This window comes from Zonotrichia leucophrys, chromosome 5, assembly GCF_028769735.1.
Source record: "Zonotrichia leucophrys gambelii isolate GWCS_2022_RI chromosome 5, RI_Zleu_2.0, whole genome shotgun sequence".
Classification (NCBI taxonomy): Eukaryota; Metazoa; Chordata; class Aves; order Passeriformes; family Passerellidae; genus Zonotrichia; species Zonotrichia leucophrys.
In genome coordinates this window covers 5,724,330-5,745,172 of record NC_088175.1, presented here as the reverse complement: position 1 = coordinate 5,745,172, position 20,843 = coordinate 5,724,330, and the positions used below count along the sequence as shown (strand labels likewise).

General features: G+C 44.6%; 1 protein-coding gene across 2 annotated transcripts in view; it reads left to right on the top strand.

Annotated features, from left to right (window-relative positions):
- RCOR1 (REST corepressor 1) overlaps positions 1-20,843 on the top strand; it is an 82,920-nt gene that overhangs the window by 41,519 nt on the left and 20,558 nt on the right. For both annotated transcript variants that reach the window (XM_064713579.1, XM_064713580.1), the window contains one exon: positions 17,422-17,474. In XM_064713579.1, the coding sequence (XP_064569649.1) occupies positions 17,422-17,474 (53 nt within the window). The remainder of the gene's footprint in view (positions 1-17,421; positions 17,475-20,843) is intronic.

The following is a 20,843-nucleotide window of genomic DNA, read 5'->3' as shown; positions in this document are numbered from 1 at the left end:
ATTTTGGGGGCCAGGAATGAGAATCATGCATTCCTGTTCCTCTGCAGTTCTTGTGGTGGCACTATTAAGTGAATACCTGATTTTCCTGTAGACCCAAGGCCTGGGATGCATGCTAAGGCACATGTGAAGATGTAGTGGCATTTGCAAATTAAGGCAGCAGAGACTCTGCAGCAACTGGCTCTGTCATGAAGGGCCTGTGCTCTGCCCTGGGGCATTTGTTCACTGAGCAAGTTACCCCTTAAGTTACAGAACGTTGATGGTGCTGATCTGCAGATAAAAAAGGCTTTGCAAGGATCATGTTTGCCTTCTCTCCTTGTCTGCTCCCTGCTGGCTATTGGATGCTGAAATAAATAAGACTGATGAGGAGAGGAATGTATTTGACAGTTATTAGAAACCTCTTAAGAGGTATAACAGCTAGAAATAGTTGCCACCACCCAGAAGAGTGACTGTTCATGGGCTGTCTGACACAGGATTCCTGTAGCTGCCTTCTCAAGTCTGAATGTCTTTTGAACCTCAGCTCAGCTTTGGAACCTTTAACTCCTGCCTGACAGGAAACTGATTTCTTGAAGAGGGAAAATAGAATGGAGGAAGAAAAGGAGGAACTGAGTAAAATAATTCTCAACTGAGTGTTCTGCGGTAATTGGCACAGAAATATACTCAGAGAGCCTAGAGAGGATATAATATCTGCTAAGAAGATGTCATTAACATAAAGGGTAATTTAAAAAGTAGTTTGACATTGATAAATAAAAACTAGGTGGCTGTTATTTTTTAGTACAGTGAAAGAGTTGGGGAAAACAATGTGAATATAAGATGGGGGCTAGAATGAGTTTCTCAAAATTTTGAATATTAAGTAAGAGTGTAAGACTCACTAGTGAGTTCACCTTCCAAAAGAGATACAGAAAAAAAATAGTAATACTCATTTGGAGTTTGGGGAAGTGAAGTATGAGGTTAGTGCACCATACATGGCAAAAAAAATACCTCCCAGGTGCCTATTTGATACAGAGGGATGGAGTTAAGAAATTGGGTATCTAGTAATAGTAAAAATCCAAAGGAGCATTGTGAGAGTGGCTGAGGGGACCTTGGGGTGGCAGATGGGAAGAGGGCAGCTGTGCAGGGAATGAGAGAACAGGGTGGGGGCTGGTTGGTCATAGCTTTGTTTTGTGTCAATCTGAGCTGATCCTTTTGAAAGGAATCAGGTATTCCTGTCTCTATCTGGCACTTGTTAAAAATGAGCTGTGAAAAACAAATGCTGCTGAAGGTAGGAGCTTTTGTTTTTTTGAAACTAAAAATGGATTGATTGGTAGAAATAAGTTTATTGGTCTAATGTATTCAAGAGAGCTGTTAGGCACTGATTGCATGAGAGCCTGATTCCCTTCCTTGCAAAGGATGGGAACTTCCTCCAAAACACCAGTACTCTGCAGTGGCTGTAGAGCACTTACTAAATGTATCACAAGCAGAGTTCTCTAATCTGCTTTTTGGTTTATGGTGAAATAACATCAGGAGCCAGGAGGTCTCTCCAGTATCCCTCAAGTTCACTGACAAGTCTTGGCATCGTTATAGTGAATCCGAATTAAATGTCATCCAGGGGGATGTGTGAGAGGACTGATGATGATCAGCATTTCCATCAGTGATGTGGGAATTGATATGGAATTGTGGATGAGCCTGTAGACTGACAGGATGGTAAATAAAATTAATGCTACTGACAGTCTTGTGGAGTGCTTTGGGTCTTTTCCTCACTTGGCCTGCTGCCAAAGCAGTGGGCTCTTAATGACCAACTGCAGGGTTGTGAATCTCAGTACTGAAATCTCTGGCTTTCTACATCCAGCCTGGGGTTTGGAAGGAAATGGCTTAGAGAGCAATCTTGGGGAAACAGTGGGCAGGTAATTCAGCAAAGCTTCCCAGTGTCCTGCTTGACCCAGAAGATGGTGTGGGTGTGATGAGTGAGGTAGTCACTGAACAGTTAGCTGCCTCTCCACCCAGCAGCATTCAGGGGAATGATCCTTGCCTTTACTGTTTAAAAACTGAGAAAAGGGTGGAGACAGGAGCTGCTGGAACAATTTGGAAACAGAAGCTGAAGCAAACTCCATCTGTTTAGCTTACTGAAAAGAGATTGAAAGGGGACTATTGTCAATTATTCTCTCAAAGAGAAATTTTGACATAATAAGAGACACACATAATACAAATAGATGGCTGCAAAATAAGCCCACACAGACTGAAATGAAATGTCCAAGTGTGTGGAGGTTTTTTTTGGAGATTGACTACTGGAAGTTTCTCCGGTTTATTTCGGCTGTTTGAGGGGCCTGGGAAGGCCCTGGGTGACCTTGGGGCAGCCCCGCGTATCGAAGGGCGAGAAGAGGCTTCAGTTCTTCTTTCTGGTTTTATGTTTATTAATTGTTTATCTAAAAGATGTTCTTTCAGCCACCAGAGATCTGCTCAGCAGTCAGCCATGGGCACACTCTGTCTCTCCCTCCGGGGCAGGCACCTATCTTTATACCCTTTGCTACGTATACAATATTTATCATTTTTCCCCAATACCATCTATTGTTATAACTCGGTGTACTCTTAGTAATAACCAATAGAAAGGTGCCACCGTGGCCAAAGAAGATGGAGGAGAGGAGGAAGAAGGAGGAGGACAGGACACACCCCAATTCCTCCATCTTACTCCTCTAAACCCCCCTGTACATAAATCCTAAACCTTGTGTCTCACCCTCTAATTAACTAATCCCTTCACCATTCACCCAGTGAAGCCCTCATCCCTGTCGTCTCCTGTGCAGGGCCAAAGTCCAGCTACCAGACACTTCTGGCAACATTCCAGGAGTCCCGAGACCCCTAAGCTGGTCTCGGAGGCTCAGCATCTCAGGACTGAGATCTTGAGATCCGACAGAAGTTATCCAGGGAAGTGATGAATTCTTGTATTTCTTGATGCCTTTTTAAACCATGGATTTTTGTGATGTATTATCTTTGGTGGGGGAGATCATTCATTGGCAATGTGAAATTGCAAGTGGAAGGAGTTCTCCTGTGGTCTCCAGGAGGTTGGTGTAGCCCCTTGGGCTGTACATTGGTGAGTCCCAGCTAACACATCCATTTCAATGCTGCTTCTCAGGCTGAAGTGTGGGTGAACAAATCCTTCCAATCAGCACCCATTGGTACCTGTGGTTTCTTTTGTTTGTACTCCAAAGCCTTGAATCCATCCTGTGCCTGAGAATCACAGAGCTCTTCTCTGTTCCTGTGGCTGAGGTTCTGCAAGAAGGTGGAAGCAGCACAATCAGCTGTTTCTCAGAGTGAGCTGTAGCTCTTGGGAGCAGGAGAGTTCTGTGCAATCAGTGGAACTTGTGCAACCCACCCTTGTTAAAGGGGAATCTGTGCTAAAAAACACTGAGCAGATCTGTGACAGTGCTCAGAGCAGTGCACCTGATGGGTTTGGCAGTGGGCTGGCTAAACTGTTGGAGGTTGTGGGAGGGTCTCCTGTAAGCTGCTGAAATGAATCCCAGCAAGACCAGTGTGTGAGCCAAGACCTGGTGGGTATCTGCACACCTGATGCTCCAGGCTCTCACAGTTAGTTAAAAGCTTGTTGGGGTCCCATGCACCCTGTGTGCTGGAGAAATGTTTTAATTACACTGGAGAAACCTTTTGCCTGGATGTCATGAAATGATGGATATATTAAGAGAACATGAAAGCAAAAGTATGTGTTGGTATATTGCTGATTTTTTTTTTTAATCCTCTGCCTTGCTAACCATTAATCCTGGGTACAAACCACTTACTGCCTTGCCCATATTAGTACCAAAGTTGAATGCTGCCAACATGGTCCATATCTGCTGCCAGACTTGTGCCTTTGAGGGGTCACTTGCATAGCAGTGCCACCATAGTAGTCACAAAGGTAGCCCAAAACTAGAAGTTTGTCCTTTCTCTTTTGAAGATGAAAGAAAGAAATGTCACTACGCAGGAACTGAACATTTGGACTTAAAATAACTGCTCCCCTTCTAGTTCTGCTCCAAATACCCTGTGCTGTGGCTGGGTCACACCTCTCACAAAGAGCTTGCTGTCCAAGTGAGACTCCCAAGAGGCTCTGTGGCCTTGGTGCCATGGAAGGCAGCTGTTCTGGCTGTGCTGGGGCTCTGTCACAGAGGGTGGGGAAGGACACAGGAGGAAGAATGATGCCTTGAGCAAGGTGACATTGAGGAGCAGGAACAGCTAGGTGGAAGACAGGCATCTGCTCTCTTGGAGTGGCACGTGGTGAAGGAGGAGGGGAGATAGTGAAAAATGCATTGTAATGATGCTGTGGAAACCCTGCACAGGATCGAGCTGGGCCAGCATGAAGCTATTAATAAAACAGCAGTGTCTCTCTCTGTGCCAAGCACACCAGTGAGTGGAACCAAATAAATGACTTTGGGTTGGTTTAGAAGTGAGCAAGTGTTGGCATGCAGCAGCTGCCCAGGAGTGAGGCATGGAAACCAGGAGAGAGGCTAGGATGTGATTATTGTTTTTATGCATCTGCAGTTCAGAGGTGCACACAAGAAAAGAAGATGTATTGTTTTGCTAGTGATAAGCTCTGCTTTGAAACTAATTTTTTGTCTCTCTTCTTGACAGAATACATGTGCTGCTAGATGGGAGTTTTGTTTTCTCACTGATATCTTGGTGGATATCTCCAGTGGATTTACAGTTTATGGGGTGTCATGAGCAGGCAAGCACTGTTCCTAGTACCTGTGGGACACTGGATCATGGATGGCAGCTGGATCTTCTGGTCTTGCAGTGCTGCTTCTATTTAACCTGATGGCTGATTGGCATTGCCAACTTCAGCATTCACCAGTCCCTTCCTGTGTTATCCTGTGGCATCTCCTCTTTTGAGGCTGCAGCTGGCTCCCTGCTTTACATTACGCCTGCCTTGATGCACATTGGGGGAATTCACACATCCCCCTTCCCTCTGTGAGGGGGAAATAGAACCACCAGGGGACACGGGGACAGAGAAATGCCAGAATTAGGTGAAACAGCTCAGTGCTCTGATGTCCTCCCTTTCCCCCCTGGCCACACCCTGTGGCTGGGGGGAAAGGGAGCAGTCCCTAAATGTGCTGCAAAACCTGATGCTGGGAAGGCAGTAATGTGCCAGCTGAGGCTCTGATGGAGGAAGAAGTGCTGGTTGCTATGGTTACTAAAGATATTAACCCTGTGGTGTTTGGATGGGCAAGGTTTAGTTAGCTGTGCCACAGGCTGGGTAACTGTTTGGGAGTGTGTGGTGCTCCACCCTAAGAAGTTACAAGTTGGCATTCAGGATTTGAAAAGCCCATGTCCCAACAACATTTTTAAGTGTGCCCTGGTCCTTAGTGTGTCAGCAGCCTTCTTAGGGTGCAAGTGAATTTTGGCTCCTCTCTGTTGTGATGGTGAATGCCAGAATTTCTGAGGACAGGTTGCAGGTTTAAGTGGCCAGAGTCTGTCTCTTGCTTTAGTTCAAGGGTTATTCTTTGCATAAAATGGGCTCTGGATAACTAGTTTTTCTTCCAAAGAGATGGTTGAGCAAGCCTGGGACTCTGTTTTGTCTATTCTCTGATTTAAAAAGACTTATCAGAATAAAGAACATGAAAATGTATTCTAAGGTTTATTGCATGTGTCTGGTCATGATTTGTGTAGCTGCTCTCTGTTTTCAGTGTGTGTCTGGCCATAGCTGTTTTAGGAAGAGCTAATGTTTGGACATAGCCTTTCCCCTTGGCTTACTTATTTTGCCCTGTGAGTTCTGTGAACATGTGACTCTGTCACATCGTCATTAGCTCTCATTTTGCATGGGGTGTAGAGTGCAATAAATAAACACGAACAGAAAACCACAAATGGGAGAGTGTAGACTGGGGAAAGTGCTGATCTTAAAATCTCCCTTTTAGAAAATAATGCCCCTATTTACAGGATGTATTTAAAATGGAAGGGAATATTGCTTCAGGGATATTTGAGAGCCACGTCCTCCCCAGCACACAGGCACCCTTCCTCAGGCAGCAGCAGTGAGGCAGAGGATATATGTCTTGTATCAGAAAAGCTGTTCTTAAATCCCTCCTCTCCATCATTCCCTAATCAAAGTCCTTGAAACAGTTGAAATTGTTGTTTTATTTTGAATCCACTCTCCTCTCTGTCCTCTGTCGTGACCTGGTTTGTGACTCCACAAAAGGTTGTGTTGATGCTCAGTGAAAGTGCAGCTACCTTGGCCAGGGATGGGAGAGTAGGAGCTGCTTGGGCTGTGCAACCAGAGAGAAAAAAGTGTTGAACTCTCAGCTGAGGCTACAGTTGGGGTTTTTTTTGCAGTTGGCTGAGGGCTGTGGGAGGTTGTGGAGGAAGATGTATGTGTATTGTGCTTCTGTTTTGGGATTTTTCTGCTTGTTTGTGTCCAAGCTTTTACTTGTTGAGGTGTTGGTTTCCTTGTTTTTTGGTAGTAGTGTGTATGAGTACTGAAAAAAGAGCTGCTAGGTCTCTAAGGGGTGGACTTCAGGAGCTGTGGTTGTCTCCTGAAGGTACATGCTGACCTTTTGTTGCTCAAGTAAAGATGGCAAAAAAATCCAAGCTTAGGTTTGTGCTGTTTATTTGTGCTCCTTACCTAGAAGTATCAGTTTGTTGTCTGTCCCAGTGGCAGCAAAAAGGATTAATGTAGAAGCAGAATTGGGTTTATGTTTATCCCTAATCCAAATTTCATATCATGCAGCGAACCTGGCAGCTGTGAAGCTTGGATGTAAATACAGTAGCTGAAGAATGCATTTCCATGAATTCAGAAATGAAAGAATTAGTGTTTAATTTAAGGTTCTGCTTGAATTTAGCTGTAGAAATAATAAAAATGAATAATATAAAATAGAAATAGAATAGAAATAATATAAATGTCATGACCACTCTTCCCAGCAGCTGCAGTCACTGCACTTCAGAAAATGCTCGAAAGACAAAGGTGAAGGAATGCAATTTTTAGTTTTAACTAAGGCAACTTTTGATGCTTATAGTAGCATATTATGAATAGCAAAAAGATGATAACCAGCATTGAAAGGCTGTGGGTGTATCCGTGAAACGGCTGAGTTGCCTCAAACTTAGCTGCAGTTTCCCCTTTGTTTGTCATCTGCTGTGCTAGCTGCTGTTGCAGCTCTGTGTGGAAATCTCAGAGCAGTCCTTTCATCATTATTGCTGCAGGTTGATGTATCTGCATCCTGAATGCATATTTCAATTAAGATGAATGTTTAACCCTTTCACAGTAGTGGAGTCAGGAAAGCAATTTAGTTTGAGAGAACTAGGATGCTTACTTGGATGGATTGTAACAAAGGTACAGTGGATTGTTTTTTGTTTTGGTTTGGTTTTTTTTTCCCCCTAAAGCCCACAAACAAAAAGCCTGAAGAAGAGAATATGTTGGAGACTATCCAAGAAAAGGATGTCTTATCTAAGGTAGCTGTGTTTTCCTGGAGGAATTGTTGCTGCTGTGCTGGGAGGGGGAGGCAGTCACCAGTTTCTTCATGTGCTTTGTTCTCTCCTGCCACCTGTTAGTGCCTCCTTTTCCCTGCAGTGTGATCCAGGCCTGCTCTGATCGTGTCAGGCTGACCCACTTTGAAATGCTGCTGCTGCGGGATCGAGCCGGTGCTGGGCTCCGAGGAAGCTTTTCCTGAGAGAAGTTTAGAGACAGGATGGCGTGGATGTAATGGAGTGATGATGGCTGTGTTCAGAGTTAGCTGGCAGTGAGCCTTGATCTGAAATTCGTTTGGGAGCAGCCTTAGCCAGCCTGATGGGCGCTGTGTGAGTTGTAGGACCAGTATGACGAGAAGGAGGAGCTGCAGCTGCTTCACCCTGCCTGGCCCTGCCCTGGGACCGTCTGAATGTGCCCCAGTCCTGCTGGGAATGGCAGGCTTGGGGCATTGCAGAGGACTGGGTTGTTTTGTCTGGTCTCTTATGGTAGCTGTGAGCAAAAATTAGGAAGGGTCAGAAAACTGAGGGTAACTTTCTATGTTATTTTTTTAAAATTTTTTTTCTTAGAGCAAAGTTAGTCAGCAAGTCCGTGCTTATAGGTATGTGATGGAAGCTGTGCACAGGCAGGGAGGAGCTCTTGTGGGAGATGTCTTCATGGAGGAATGCTTGAGGAGGTCATAGCCCTAACAGCTTGCTGTGATGAGTTCATGTGCTGCCAAGTGTGACCTTTACAGACCTGCTGGTGCAGGAGGCAAAGCAGCTTAGCTTTCTCCAGGACATGTGCCAGAGCTTCCCTCATCGTTATGTGTTTGCTGTGGCATCATTTGCTCTAATTAGGAACCACTCCTACTACTTAATTTTCCTGTACTCTTACTTTTGCACTTTACCTTAAGTTACTTCCGTGTTCATGGGCTTCTTGTGCAGGTTCAAATTGTGGTCGGGTTGTAGTGAATTTTCTAGCACTGCAAGCATTAATGGTAGTATAAATACATATTAACTTCTCAATAAGGACTGGGTTTCTAACTCCTGACTAAAACCGTGGTTACCCACCGCTGATATTCCAGGGTCCCTTTAGTAACATTGATTTATCATAGAGTGTCTTAGGGTCAGCCTTGAGGGCTGAGATCCTGCATGTAATCCAAGTTTCAGCATGTGCTCTATGAATCTGTAACTCAATTTTCTAAAACAACTTAATTTGGCAGTATTTTATTGCCTTAATATCCCTCAGCATAACACTACTGCTTTGGTTTAGAGGCTACTGTAAGGATTATGTCATTCAAAATCTGGCTGTGGGACTTTGCTCTCTTTCTGCATGGACTCCTTAGAGAGGTCAGACACAGCTTTGCACCTCTTCTGCTTCTAAGTCTATAGGAAGCAGATAAGTGCAAGAAGGGATGCACTGAATGTTAGTGTCTTCCAAAGGCTGACCTGTCTGTGCTGGGATGATGCACATCTGCTGAGGGCAGCAACTGTGTGACTCAGACTTGTCTCCTTCCTCTTGCTGACTGCTGGCTTGCCTGATGCTTCCTTTCTGCCCAAGTGGCATCCCTCAAGGAGGTAGCCATGGGACAAATTGATAATTTCTTTTGCTTTTGTGTCCAATATAAAGGGAGTCAGCGTGGCTTCTCCTTCCTTGTCACAGGCCTTATTATCAGTAACAATAATAATGAGCTGTAATTTAACCTGATGGCTATTCTGCTCCTGCATGCCCCTTGTGCATGTTCCCTCATGCTGCACAAAGACCCTGTGTTGTGGGGAAGTGGAGTTACACATGCTCTTTAGGAAGCCTGGCTCTGATACAGGGCTTTCATTAGTCTGCATTCCTCCAACAGCAGAGAATATAATAGTTCTGGTTTTTAGGAGCTTTCAAAATCTCTTTGAGGTTGGAAAATTGACCTTGTGGAAGGTTTCACCCTCTTTAAGAGTGTTTTCAGTCTGGATATTCCTTGGTGGCTTCTGAAGCTGGTTGGCAGCAGGTTACTTAATGAAGCTTTATAGTATTCCTGCTGACTGTTTTGCAGACCAAGAATTTCAATGTATAAAGCATGACGTGTGTGAAGAGCTGAGAATGTTCCTAGGCAGGGTACTGAAACCTTGTATGGGATTGCTAGTAACCTGACTCTGTGGCCTCCCATACTGATTGTGTCATTAGTGTGTATCAGATTGGTGTGTTGGTGGTGGTGTTTGTTGGGGTGTTTGTTTATTTTCAAATTGGCAAATACGGCTTTTGGAAAGCATTCACTGGATCAGGCATTCTCAAGGAGTGAACATGATAATTTCTATGCAAAAATCTGTGCAAAGGAGTTTCTTCTAACCCAAGTTAGAATCCCCTGCACTGAACAATGATTATATTTGATTTAACAATCTACCTCTTGCCACAACTGTATTGATAATGTTCAAGTTGCTACTTGAGTTGCTTGGGTGTGTTGCTGCCTGTAGTTGAAGTGTATAATCCTAGGCTGTGACCTCCCAGTGGAGTGAACTCAAGCCAAAGTTTGACAGCAGAATAAATCTGGCTTTAGAGCTTCTCGGACTGAACTGAGAGCACTGTACTGAATAATGCAAAGAGCTATTCTGCCATAAACTCACTTTGTTGTTTCAGTGTTTTCTGTATGCATTTATCCTGTCTGTGACTTGTCGTACATGGGAATGAATGTTTGCTCCCTGCCAGAAGCTAATGTGTTCTGTTTTTCACATGGGCTTTAAACCCAATACCAATTGCTCTGATAATTACATTTAATACAGTCCAGTGTCTGTGTCTGATTTAGGATCAGGCTTGCAGTGCTAAATGATAGCCATGTTCAGGTTTTGTATGGTCACAGTTTAGGTCTCATGGTTATCTCCTTTAGCTCTTCCTGTTCTGTGCTAGATCCTGAAGACAATATTTCCTCTTTGTTACTGCCTTGTCAGATCTCTCTCATCCTTTTCTGTAGCACATCTGGGTTCATGGTACCCAGGGCTCTGTAGATACTTAAACCTGTGTCATCCCTCCAGTAAAGTGATGTTGATTTGCTATGGCAAACTATGCTAAAGCTAACTCATTTGCTATGGCAGAGCAAAGTTCTGACTGTAAGTTGAACGTGATGGATGTGTAAGGAGCAGTCTTTTTTCCCAGAGGATCCTCTGTGCATGTCCTTACCATGGGATCCACGTGGCCCTTCTGAAGGAGAGAGCAGCAGCAGAGAGCATCACCCATCTGGCTTCCCTTCTGGCAGTCCTCATTAACACACTGCCCTGTGTGCATGCTGTCTTTAGAGACTTTTCATGGTGTGATGGTGTCAGCAGAGGGTGCAGCTTCAGGAAGGAACATCCGTTGGTAAAGGCTTTAAAAGTTACGTGTGTACTAACAAAAGGCCTTCCTTGGTAAAGAGTTTAAATAGTTTTGGCAAGCCACAAAAATGGTGCTAATTAGTCAGTACAGTGTCTGTAGTACAGCTTTCTAGCTGGTGTAGCAAAATCTAAAGGCAGATGAGTGGTGTCTTTAACTATCACTGATGTTTCAGCTTTGAACTTGTCCTTAGGTGCAGGCCATGCAAAGAGCAGTATTAAAAATAATAAAAAAGGAGGTAGGAAATACAGTATTTCTTTTTAGTTTATTAGTGTGCACTGCTTGGGGACCGATGGCCTTTGTGTGACAAAGAAAACTCTTGGTAGGTATTAGGGTTTTTAAAGGGATAAATCTCTCACCAGTGGGGCACTCTGTTTTATTCCTTGATTTACTCTCTCTCAGGCTGCAGTTTCTATGCTCCAGGTGTGGTTCTGTGAACAGATTTTTCCTCACCAGTGCAAGTTTATGTAGACCTGTTCCTACCTGCCTGATTATCCCTGCCACTGTACTGTGCTGGGGCAAGGAATGAGTCTCACTTTTGGCTTGAGTCAGTCTCATTCCTTGCTGAAACTAGGAGGGCTCATAATTTCTCAGGCTTGTGCAACCTCCCAATAAAAGAGATTTTTATATGGTACACAGCCATATAAAACTTCTATGAGTAGCTTTCAGCTTTGGTGGTGGTCAGTGCCTTGAGTGGCTGCAGAGCTGGCACAGGACAAAGGAGCAGCCTGTGTGGGTAGGGCTGGTGACAGGACAGTCCAGGACTGCTCCTCTGGGAGATCAGAGCATCTCCATACTGCCAGCCACCACTCAGTGCTTGTATGCCTTTAACTGCATGCTTGGGGAGGAAACCGATGTGCTGGGAAAGAGCTTTTGGGTGGCACAGTGTGCCAGTGTGGGTCCCTGGCATTCCAGGCCTGTGCTCACAAGTGGAAGGAGGTGGATGGAAGATAGGAGTGCTTAGTCTCGTCCTGCTGCCCTAGGAGACTTCTAATGCACTGGTACCCTGTGACCCTTGGTACAGAAGTAAAATCTAAGCAACAGGGGGTGGGTGGGTGGGAGGTTGATAGATTCTGTGGAGTCCCATGACTCAAGTTACCATGTCCTGCTGCAGCAGATTTTCTCTTGGTCCTATCCAAGTAAGCTTCTCCAGGTAAGGGGTAACTTTTTCTTTGCCTTGCAGTTGCATCCAGACTTTATCCTCATCTGCTGCAGATGCAGTGGAGTTGAAGCCCAAATCCTCTTGTGCCTTTAGTTGTGTGAAGAGGTTTTTAAGTAGCCTTTGTGTCTGTGTAACTAGCACTCTCTGTTCCTAGAAAAGGTGTTCAAGGAGGCTGTGTGCCTGCCCAGGTGGGTCAGCACAGGACACAAAACACCTCTGTGCTCTGTCTCCCTCTCTTCTCCTGCCTGTTACATCACATCTTACCAAGAAGAGAAAATAGCTTTTCCAAGGCATAAGAACCTTTTGAATAGAAGCTCAGAATAATTAAGGTTAGAACGACCTGTGAGATCAGGTGGAGTTTAGTTTCATTTAAGTGATTTTGTTCGGGATTTTCGCCTGCCTCCCCCGTTGCCAGTTGCAGCTAACTTCAGGGCTGCTGTGCTTTTGGCAGCGTTCTGTGCCGAGCTGGGACCACGAGGTGGCAGGAGCGTTCCACGGGTGCCATTGCCGGGGCAGCGGCGCGGCAATGCAGCTGCTCGCTTTCATCGGCGAGGGAAAACTGCTCCGTTGTTTGCGTACCGTCATAATTGTGTTTTGGAATTTCGAAAAGTTTCACGTGTCTACGTGTCTTTATTTTCTTTATATAGTATAGATTTATTTTGTGTCTTGACTATCTCTTTTTTTTTTTTTCTTTCATTTTTTTTTTCCTATTCTCAGGGGAGATGGAGGGGAGGGAAAGATGTATGGCAACATCCAGAATTCCTTGCAGGTTCCAGCATTGATCAAACCCTGTGAAGCACATTACTGAGGCTGCAAAGGATGCTGCTTTTGTCCTCATTTCACCCTCTTCTGCCAGGGTATTGCATCACGTAATATGCAAAGTGTGCAGAGCTCCTGCAGTACCCTAGTAATAGGGGTGAACTGAGGTTGCAGCAACAGCTCTACCTCTGCATTCCTGTTGCTTTCTATTGGCTTTAGCACACTCACTCATGCTGCAAACCTGCCTTGGAGTCATTGCCTCTGCTGAACACAATGTGATTCTTGTCGGGTCGTTGACAAGGAATTTGGGTGGGGGGAGAAATTCTCCACAAGGACCCACTCAGAGATTGAAATGTGATCAAATGGTGATAAGGGGAGTCATTCTTTTCAGGCATTTCTCTTTTCACAGTTCTCCCGCCCTCCTGAAATAAAGACTCATGTTTTACGTCTCAATTCACTGTTCAGGGATGTAGGACTGAAAATCAGCAATGCAGTTGTTTGCTCTTTTTCCTCCTTCCCTATGTCAGCCAAGAGGTTCCTCTTTCTTTTGCCTCTGGTGAGGAATTTTTGCAGGGAGGTGAGTTAGCAAAAGGCAAATCTTTATGAGAAAGCTGGCTGGGAACAAGAAAACAATTCAGGGAGTTAAGGGCACCATTTTGGTCAAACTCCCCTCTCTAGAGGGCAGGAAACATCTTTCTGTGCTTCCTTTGCCACTCCCTTCCATTTCCCTTACATCTTTGGCTGTCTTAGTGCTACACCCAGGGTCCTTCAGTTATCTCTTATCTGGGAGATGTCTTGTAGCATCTGAGCACTCTGTGCCTCTCTTTGCTGGTGACAGTGTGTATGTGAGGCTCTGTTCCCTTTGCATCCCTGCCTTTTGTGCTACTCCTGCTTTCCTGAGCATGACTGGCCGTAGGAAGGGGCTCTTTGGTCCAATGCTCTCTCCGTTTTGGGTGTGGGGTGGACAGAGGGATCCTGCTCACCCCAACACAGCTAAAATGCACGTAAGAGAAGAAATGTAGCCAAGTAGGTGAAGAAATACATTTTATGGTTCTCTTCTCTGTCCCTCCCCCCATCTGGTTTCTAGTAGCAACAAGAGCCTTCAGAGGAGCAATGCATCTCCTGTCACACAACTGTCTCTATTCAAGTTTCATTGTATTTTTGGCCTGGTCTGTGTTGAAATATCTTTCTGGTGTAAGGATTTGAGTTGGATGGGAGGTGAGGATGCTCTTACCTGCCCTGTTCAGGAAAAAGTTATGCTGCTAGGAAGAGTGCTTGGTGGTGTTTTTTATGCTGGGGGAAATGGGCTGGGATTGCTCTGCTGCTCTTGCCTGTTCTCTTCTGGAAAGCAGCTCAGAGCTGTGCTGGCAAGCTGTCTCTGTGGTGTAAGCAGGGCTCTGCCCCAGGCTCCTGTGATGTCTGAGCAGATTGCTGGGTTACACACCGAGTGTGACTGAATGAATGCCACTGAAACACAGCGAGCACAATTCCACGTGCCTGCTGCCCTGTGCTTGCTGGAGGTGCAGAGGGAAGGCAGGGATGGAACAGGACACTTCTTTATCTGGTGTGGCATGTGAAGCATTGAGCTTGTGGCAATTCCAGGATTTACTGGTATGGGAGACAGGGATCCTGTGACTCAGCTGGTGCCGTGCTCTTCCTTGCCTACTTCATATGGAGGGGGAAGGTAAAGAAAGAGCGATCGGAAGGATTGCTCAAGGGACTGTCACTCCTCTGGTGCCAGCATCAGAGCGAGTGAGCTCACAATTAGCCAAGAAATGACGAGCAGGAGGGGCAGTAAGCAGGCAGGAAACAAGCCAAGATGACAGCGTGGTGGTGTACTCCTTGTCTGTCCTTCGCCCACAGATGCTCTTTTAGTGTTTAGGAGTACTACTGCTGTGTGCTCACGGTCAGTTTACTGCCTTATTGCCTTTTTTTTCTTTTCTCTTTCTCCACTGTAACAATGAGATATAACACTGAGGTGTTACAGAACCTACCGTGACAGTAAAAGCATCTTTCCCTGAAAGCTTACTTTCATGTTGGCTAGTCACTCATAATCTACTGTTTGGCTCAGTGGTGTATTGCCTTGTTGGAAGGGAAATTATATTGATATGTGGGGACCTTGCTAATATTGTTGCTTAGTTAGGAGAGAAAAGGCTGTAATGATTTTTTGGGGAGCAAGTGTGTTTTCGTTACTTAACATCAGGCATAAGAAGGATAATATGCTGGAAAGGAGAACGACCTCATCTCTTCTCTGTATGTATTAAAGGATCAGATGCTGAAGTCAAATGAGGAGCTGTAGATCTTTGCACAGTGAAAGCAGGGTAGTTAATGCAGTAGTACTTAGCATTCAGGAGCTTAATTCAGCCTTGGACTTGAGAGAATTCAGCTCCTTTCCCTCCTCCTTCCTTCATGTCCTCCTTAAACAAAATATATAACACTGCATGTGCAATACTTACTTTTTAAGGAAGCAGAGAGCAGTTAGCTGAACTACAGGGAAATGCTGCATGTAGGGTTTCCTGGCAGCCTTTGCTCTTGATGTGGTTTTGTAACTCTGGAGGCACCTGAAGTTGCTGTTCTGCCCCCCATCCTACTGAGGTTCCCTGCCCCACTGGGCATGTAGAGGGAAGGGATGGTGTGTATATGAGGCAAGTCCCTTCTCTGTCCCTGTTTACCCTGTATGTCTCTTCTGGATCATGTTCTCTGCTTGTGATGTGGTTTTTGCAAGTTGTTTTTTTTTTTTTTTTTCCTGTGGTGAAGCTGATTTTCAGGGTTTGTACTGGGCATTGGTAGCCCTCAGGATGTTCTATTAGGCAATGCAGCAAATTCAGCCTAGGAAGTTGGTCATTGTCCCAAGCACCTCCACTGCCTTTGCAACTATTTTATTATGTTTCCCTTGTGCAAGAAAAGGTTGTTTGCAAGAATGGATGATTTTCATCCCAGTTCAATGTGGTTCTTAGAAATAATTTGTTGGCTTAGAGAAACAGATGTGTTTGTGTTGTAGTAATGCAAATGAATGGTTGTGGCTAGACCTTTTTCCAACAGGCTAATAAAACATTTACTGAGTGGATCTAAAACATGGAGCAATGTACAGGTTTGTCAGCAACTCCTTTAGGGAGTTGCCATGGTGTGCAGGTGGGAGCCTGGAAGGACAAGAACCTCATGGAATGTCATTGCTAATGTGGAACTGTGCCTGTGTTTATAGCATGCTCTTCTCCTGGCACAACATGTGGCTGTATTAATATTCTTATGTACTTTTGAAGGGCACTTAACAAGTCCCTCTTTTCCAACATATTTTTGTAAAAAGTAACGCAAAGTTTTTGTACTTTTCATGTGAAGGTCTGTGATTTCTATCCCATGTCATATTGGCTAGTCTAAACATGGGATGTCTACTTTTAAGTACCTAGATCTAAATTCTTATTATTAATGACAAGTTGAAAATAAGAGGCTGCTGCTCTCCTGCTGTGTGTTTTCTGATTTATCCTTTCTGTTTTCCCAGTACCTTTTGAGCTTATAGCTTACTTAATAAGCTGAAGGAATAATTGAGGACTGTCCCAGCTCGATGGAAAAGCTTTAAAGAATACTATGCTATTCTATAAAAGTGTTCATAAAGATAGAAAATAGGCAAGAAGCACATTTGAGGTCCAGACTGTGGAAAATGTGGCTTCCTTAGCTGCAGAGTGCACAGAACCATTTCCTTGCTGTGTATGCTCTCTGTGAGTCTGGGGCTCAGCACTGTAACTTGCTTTCATCCTTCCCTGGGTATCTGTAGAAAAAGAAGGGGGAATGATTTTTGAGTTCATTGCTATATGACTCATTGTGAAGTCTGATTTTTGTGTAAGGATGAAAACTTTGGCTGTGTGTATCAGTTTTAGGTGAGGGTACAACTAGCATGTTGTTGGGGACTGTACAGGCAACCAGGATGCTTCTGGCATCTTCCACTCTAGGTGAAGCAGGAGTCTCACCTTATAGATTAAGTTTTTATTTTCAAGGGTGTTACTATCATTACAATGTGATTAATAATGATCAGACACAAGGGCACAGACTTCACAACACCACCACTGCTACTAATTTTGATCCATTCCTCTCAAATAGGTGCTGTTGGACATAATGTGGGCTCAGTCACTCTGAGTGAAGCCATTAGTTTAGTCCCATCTAAACACAATATAACTTCCCAGTGCACATTCACATTGTAAAGATTTAAAGCTCATGGGGCATAATGATACAAGAGTGTAGGGTTTGGTCCAAGATAAAAATTGCTGAGAGTTAAGAAATGAAAAATTTACCAAGATATCTGCAGTGGTTGTGCAACACTAGGATTCAGGCAGTATTGGAAGGTATGGATTGTGTCTGGGGATGTTTTTCCTTAAGAAAACAACTAAATTGGGTCTATTAAAAAAATCACCACCAACCAGCCAATAAAAAACCCACCACAAAATGAACACTCACCCCAAAAAGCAGCTGACACAGTCATGTCTACAGTTTTGATGAACAAGTTCTGAAATACTATAGGCTGTGTTTCAGAAGTACTGGGGCTGGATTGGATATCATGGACCATTTAGGCTTAAGGAGAATACATAGTTTGTCTGGTGGCTTGTTTTTCTTACATTTTCTTCTGTTCCTGAATTGTTGGAAACAGGAGCTGTTCATGAAAGTTCTCTGTGGAGGGCTGAAGTCAGAGCTGCAGATCTGGGTTTTAGATTGGGAAAGAAAAGGGGAGATGAGATCAATATATGAAATGCACTTACACCTTCTCTTTGTTTTTCAGTGGATGAATATATTGCCATTGCTAAAGAGAAGCATGGATACAATATGGAGCAGGTAACAACCCTTTGAGTACTTTATTTTAAAATATTTTTCAGCAAGTATTCAAACATGACTTCAAGTGACTGCCTAGAACTGCTTTTTTCTTTCTGTACCTTCTATGTTTTTTCCTCTAGTACTTGTCCCAGATCTGACTGTCCCTGATAGTAGCCTGTACTCTGTGGATACAGAGTTTACCCCTAGTTTTACATCAAGAGTCAAAAAGAAGGAGAAAAACAAAACCATTATCATTTCTAATGGAGTCTAGCCATGAGTATTATGCTTCCTCTGGTGACTGCTTCTTGAGCACTTTCAGACCCCCTAAACAATGTTAAAAAGATTGGCTTATCTTTGGACAGCTGCCTGATTGCACTGCAGTTTCCAGCTGACTGCTCTGTCTCTGCTTCATGGATGTCTTGCCAGTTATTAATGAGCTATTGAACCATCATGTGCTTTTCTGAGGCAAACTGATACCCACAGTTATTTACCTTAAAACTGTGCTGCAAATCATTTTGCATTTCACAGATGAGCACCTTGCCTGTCAGTGCAGTAAACAGGGGATGACTTTGCCAGTGGCCACTGACCTTAGCCATGACCTGTAACCTAGGGCTGGAAACCCTGGTGTGCGGAACAGACCTCTCCTTTGTTCCCTGTGGTCTAGGATTGTGCACTATCTTTCCTGTGTTAACTGACAATGATTTCAAAACTTGCTCCCAGCAAGTAGATTTGTGCCTGGGAAACTTGTCCGAATTCTGTGGAGTTTCCTCATGCACTCATGCTTGCTTGGAAAGGGAAGGCAGGGAATCTCACAACTCAGTGTATTGGCAAATCACATACTGTCTCTACAAGTACAAAAACCTGAAAGTTTATGAAATTGTTCAGGGAGAGGCTGTGAGCATAGAAACAAATACTTGGGATGGGAAAAGGCTTCTATGTAAATGATTCTGCTGTCATCCTTGAGTCAGACTTTCAGTGGCTGATATTCATGCTCAGAAATACTTCTTGCTGAACAAGAACACTGAAGTTGAGATAGCCAGAAAAATTTCTGGCAAAACCAGGAATCATCAGGCTTGGTAATTGTAGTTTCTAAGAGCAGAAAACAGCAATGAAATGAACGTGAAGACATCAAAAGGCTGTGAACTTAAAAGGAAAATAAAGATGGTAACTCCCTTCAGCTGATATTGGTATATCCTAGTATTGGTTATTGTGGATAACATTTGCCAAGAGAGATGGTCTTGGGATAGTAAAAATGGGTTTCATTATTTTAGTGGAGAAGTGTTGTTTGGAAAGGAAAGACTGATACAGAAGACTGATGAAAATGAAGCTTGTGATTTAAAAAAAAAACCCACTGAATTCTTGTGGTTTGAAAAACTTAAATTTAGCTAACAGAGATTTGCATTAATTTTAATGTTGAAAATACAGACCTCCCACTCATTCCTTTGAGTCTTTTTCTCCATTTTTCTCTCCCCCTCTGTGTACAGAAGTTGCATGACTTGCCACATCAGAGCGTAAAGTGACTGAGCAGCTTGTAAAAGTGTCCCTGCTCCTAAAAATTTTCTCATTCCTTCTGTAGCACTCTTACATAATACTCTGGAGTTAAACATGTTTGCCATGTCCTTTGGGATTTCCTAGAGAGCTGTGCTAGGCATTTTCAGGAAATAACTGGAGAGGATCTAGCTTGTGTTGCTCTGGAAGGCACACATTCATTTTGTATTACAGGGACAAGTGTCAAGGCTTTCAAATCAGGATGATTATTTGTGTCACCAAGGGAAACCCTGTCTTCAGCAGGTATCATCAGCGTTGCTGTTGGCTGAGTAACTGGACAAGCTGATACAGACTCCCTGGAAGCCAGTAAAAGCTCACTTTAGCAATTGGCCACCGTCTCTGGGCTCTGCTGGCCAAGGCAGCCCTGTCCCACACGTGCATTCCCTGACAGCCAGTCACTTTGCTCCTCTGTCCAGGGGGCTTGGCTGACAGTCATCTACAGAGATTGCCTTTTTTCCACCTGTGCCCACTGCCCAAAACATCTCTTTAAAGGCTGGGATGTGCCAGTGTGCTGCAGGGGGTGGGAGCTGCTGGCAGGGTGCTGGGGTGTGTGCTGGCTGGTGCTGCTCTGCCCAGCAGGTTCCTGTCCAGCTGCCCAATCCGTGCCAGCCCAGCTCCCATCCCTGTCCTTTCACTCCCCTTGCCCATGGCTCAGTGCCCTGCTCTTGGCTCTGCTGCTGTTGGATCATGGCTGGAGGCTCAGGGCTGTGCTGCTGGGAGTCCCTGCAGCCTGGGCAGGCTCCCCACAGGTCAGTGAGCTCTGGCAGGGCAGGAACTACAGCTGTGGGTTGTTGTGCTGTGCTGTAGTAGTGTCAGACTTCTAGAAGCACCATAGTAAGTCTGACTGTGACCTGGCCTTCCCTGCCAGCCTTTGTCAGACACCCTGGGACAAAGGAGCCTGGGAAGGCCCTGTCTAAGAGTGCAGAGTTCTTCCAGGGCAGCACAGGTGGGAGATGCATACTCATCTCCTCTTAAACAAGCCTGTAAGGAAAATCTTCTTGTTTACCTCTTGCTTTATATAAGCAGCTCTTCCCTTAGTCCTCACTAACACCTCAGTGCTATATAATGCTGCCCTGCCCTCCTGAAATGTCTCACTCCTTGTTTATCCCTTGTTTCCTAATAGAGATGTTGGGTAGATCTATATTTGAAGCTGAATGAGATTGTCAGGGGAGAGGAAACTCAGTCCTTCAATAACTACTTGTTCTGCATGGTGGCAGAAGGGAGGAGAAGGTGTCCGGGCAGCACTGAGAGTCCAGTAGGATCTGGGCAAGATCTTGGATAACACTAACATTTGTATGCATGTTCTCTGCAGAATCTCAGGGGTGTGAGATCCCATAAAGGAACTACTTTTTTGCATAGCAAAGTAATGGGGAAACCCCGATTTTGGAGGGATTTTGTAACGCTGGGCAGCCAGGGTGAAACTACTAGCTAAGGGTAACTATGGCTGTGAAACCTGAGCTGAGTTTGCATATGATGAGAGGGTTACTCTTACGTTTTACTCAGCATGTTAGGGGTTGTTTTCACTTCACAGCAATTGTGAAAGGCTGGTTTTTAGCTCTGCAGAGTCAGGCCTTCCCAAAATGACTTGCAGTGTTTGCTGGCATGCCAGAGGTAGTGTTGTGTCATAACACTGAGGGGCTGTGGAGCCCTAGGAGAGGGGGGCTGTGCACGAGTGTCAGAGACAGCAGAAGGGGAAGGGTTTGCAGGTGGTGAAGCACAGCACAGGCACTCTGGAATGAGAAGCAGAGACTGCAACAGCAAAATGAGGTCTCTCATTTTGTTCCCTTGTTCTCTCAAGGGAACAAAAGAGCAGCCCCCAGAATGTGAGAGATTTATTCCTCC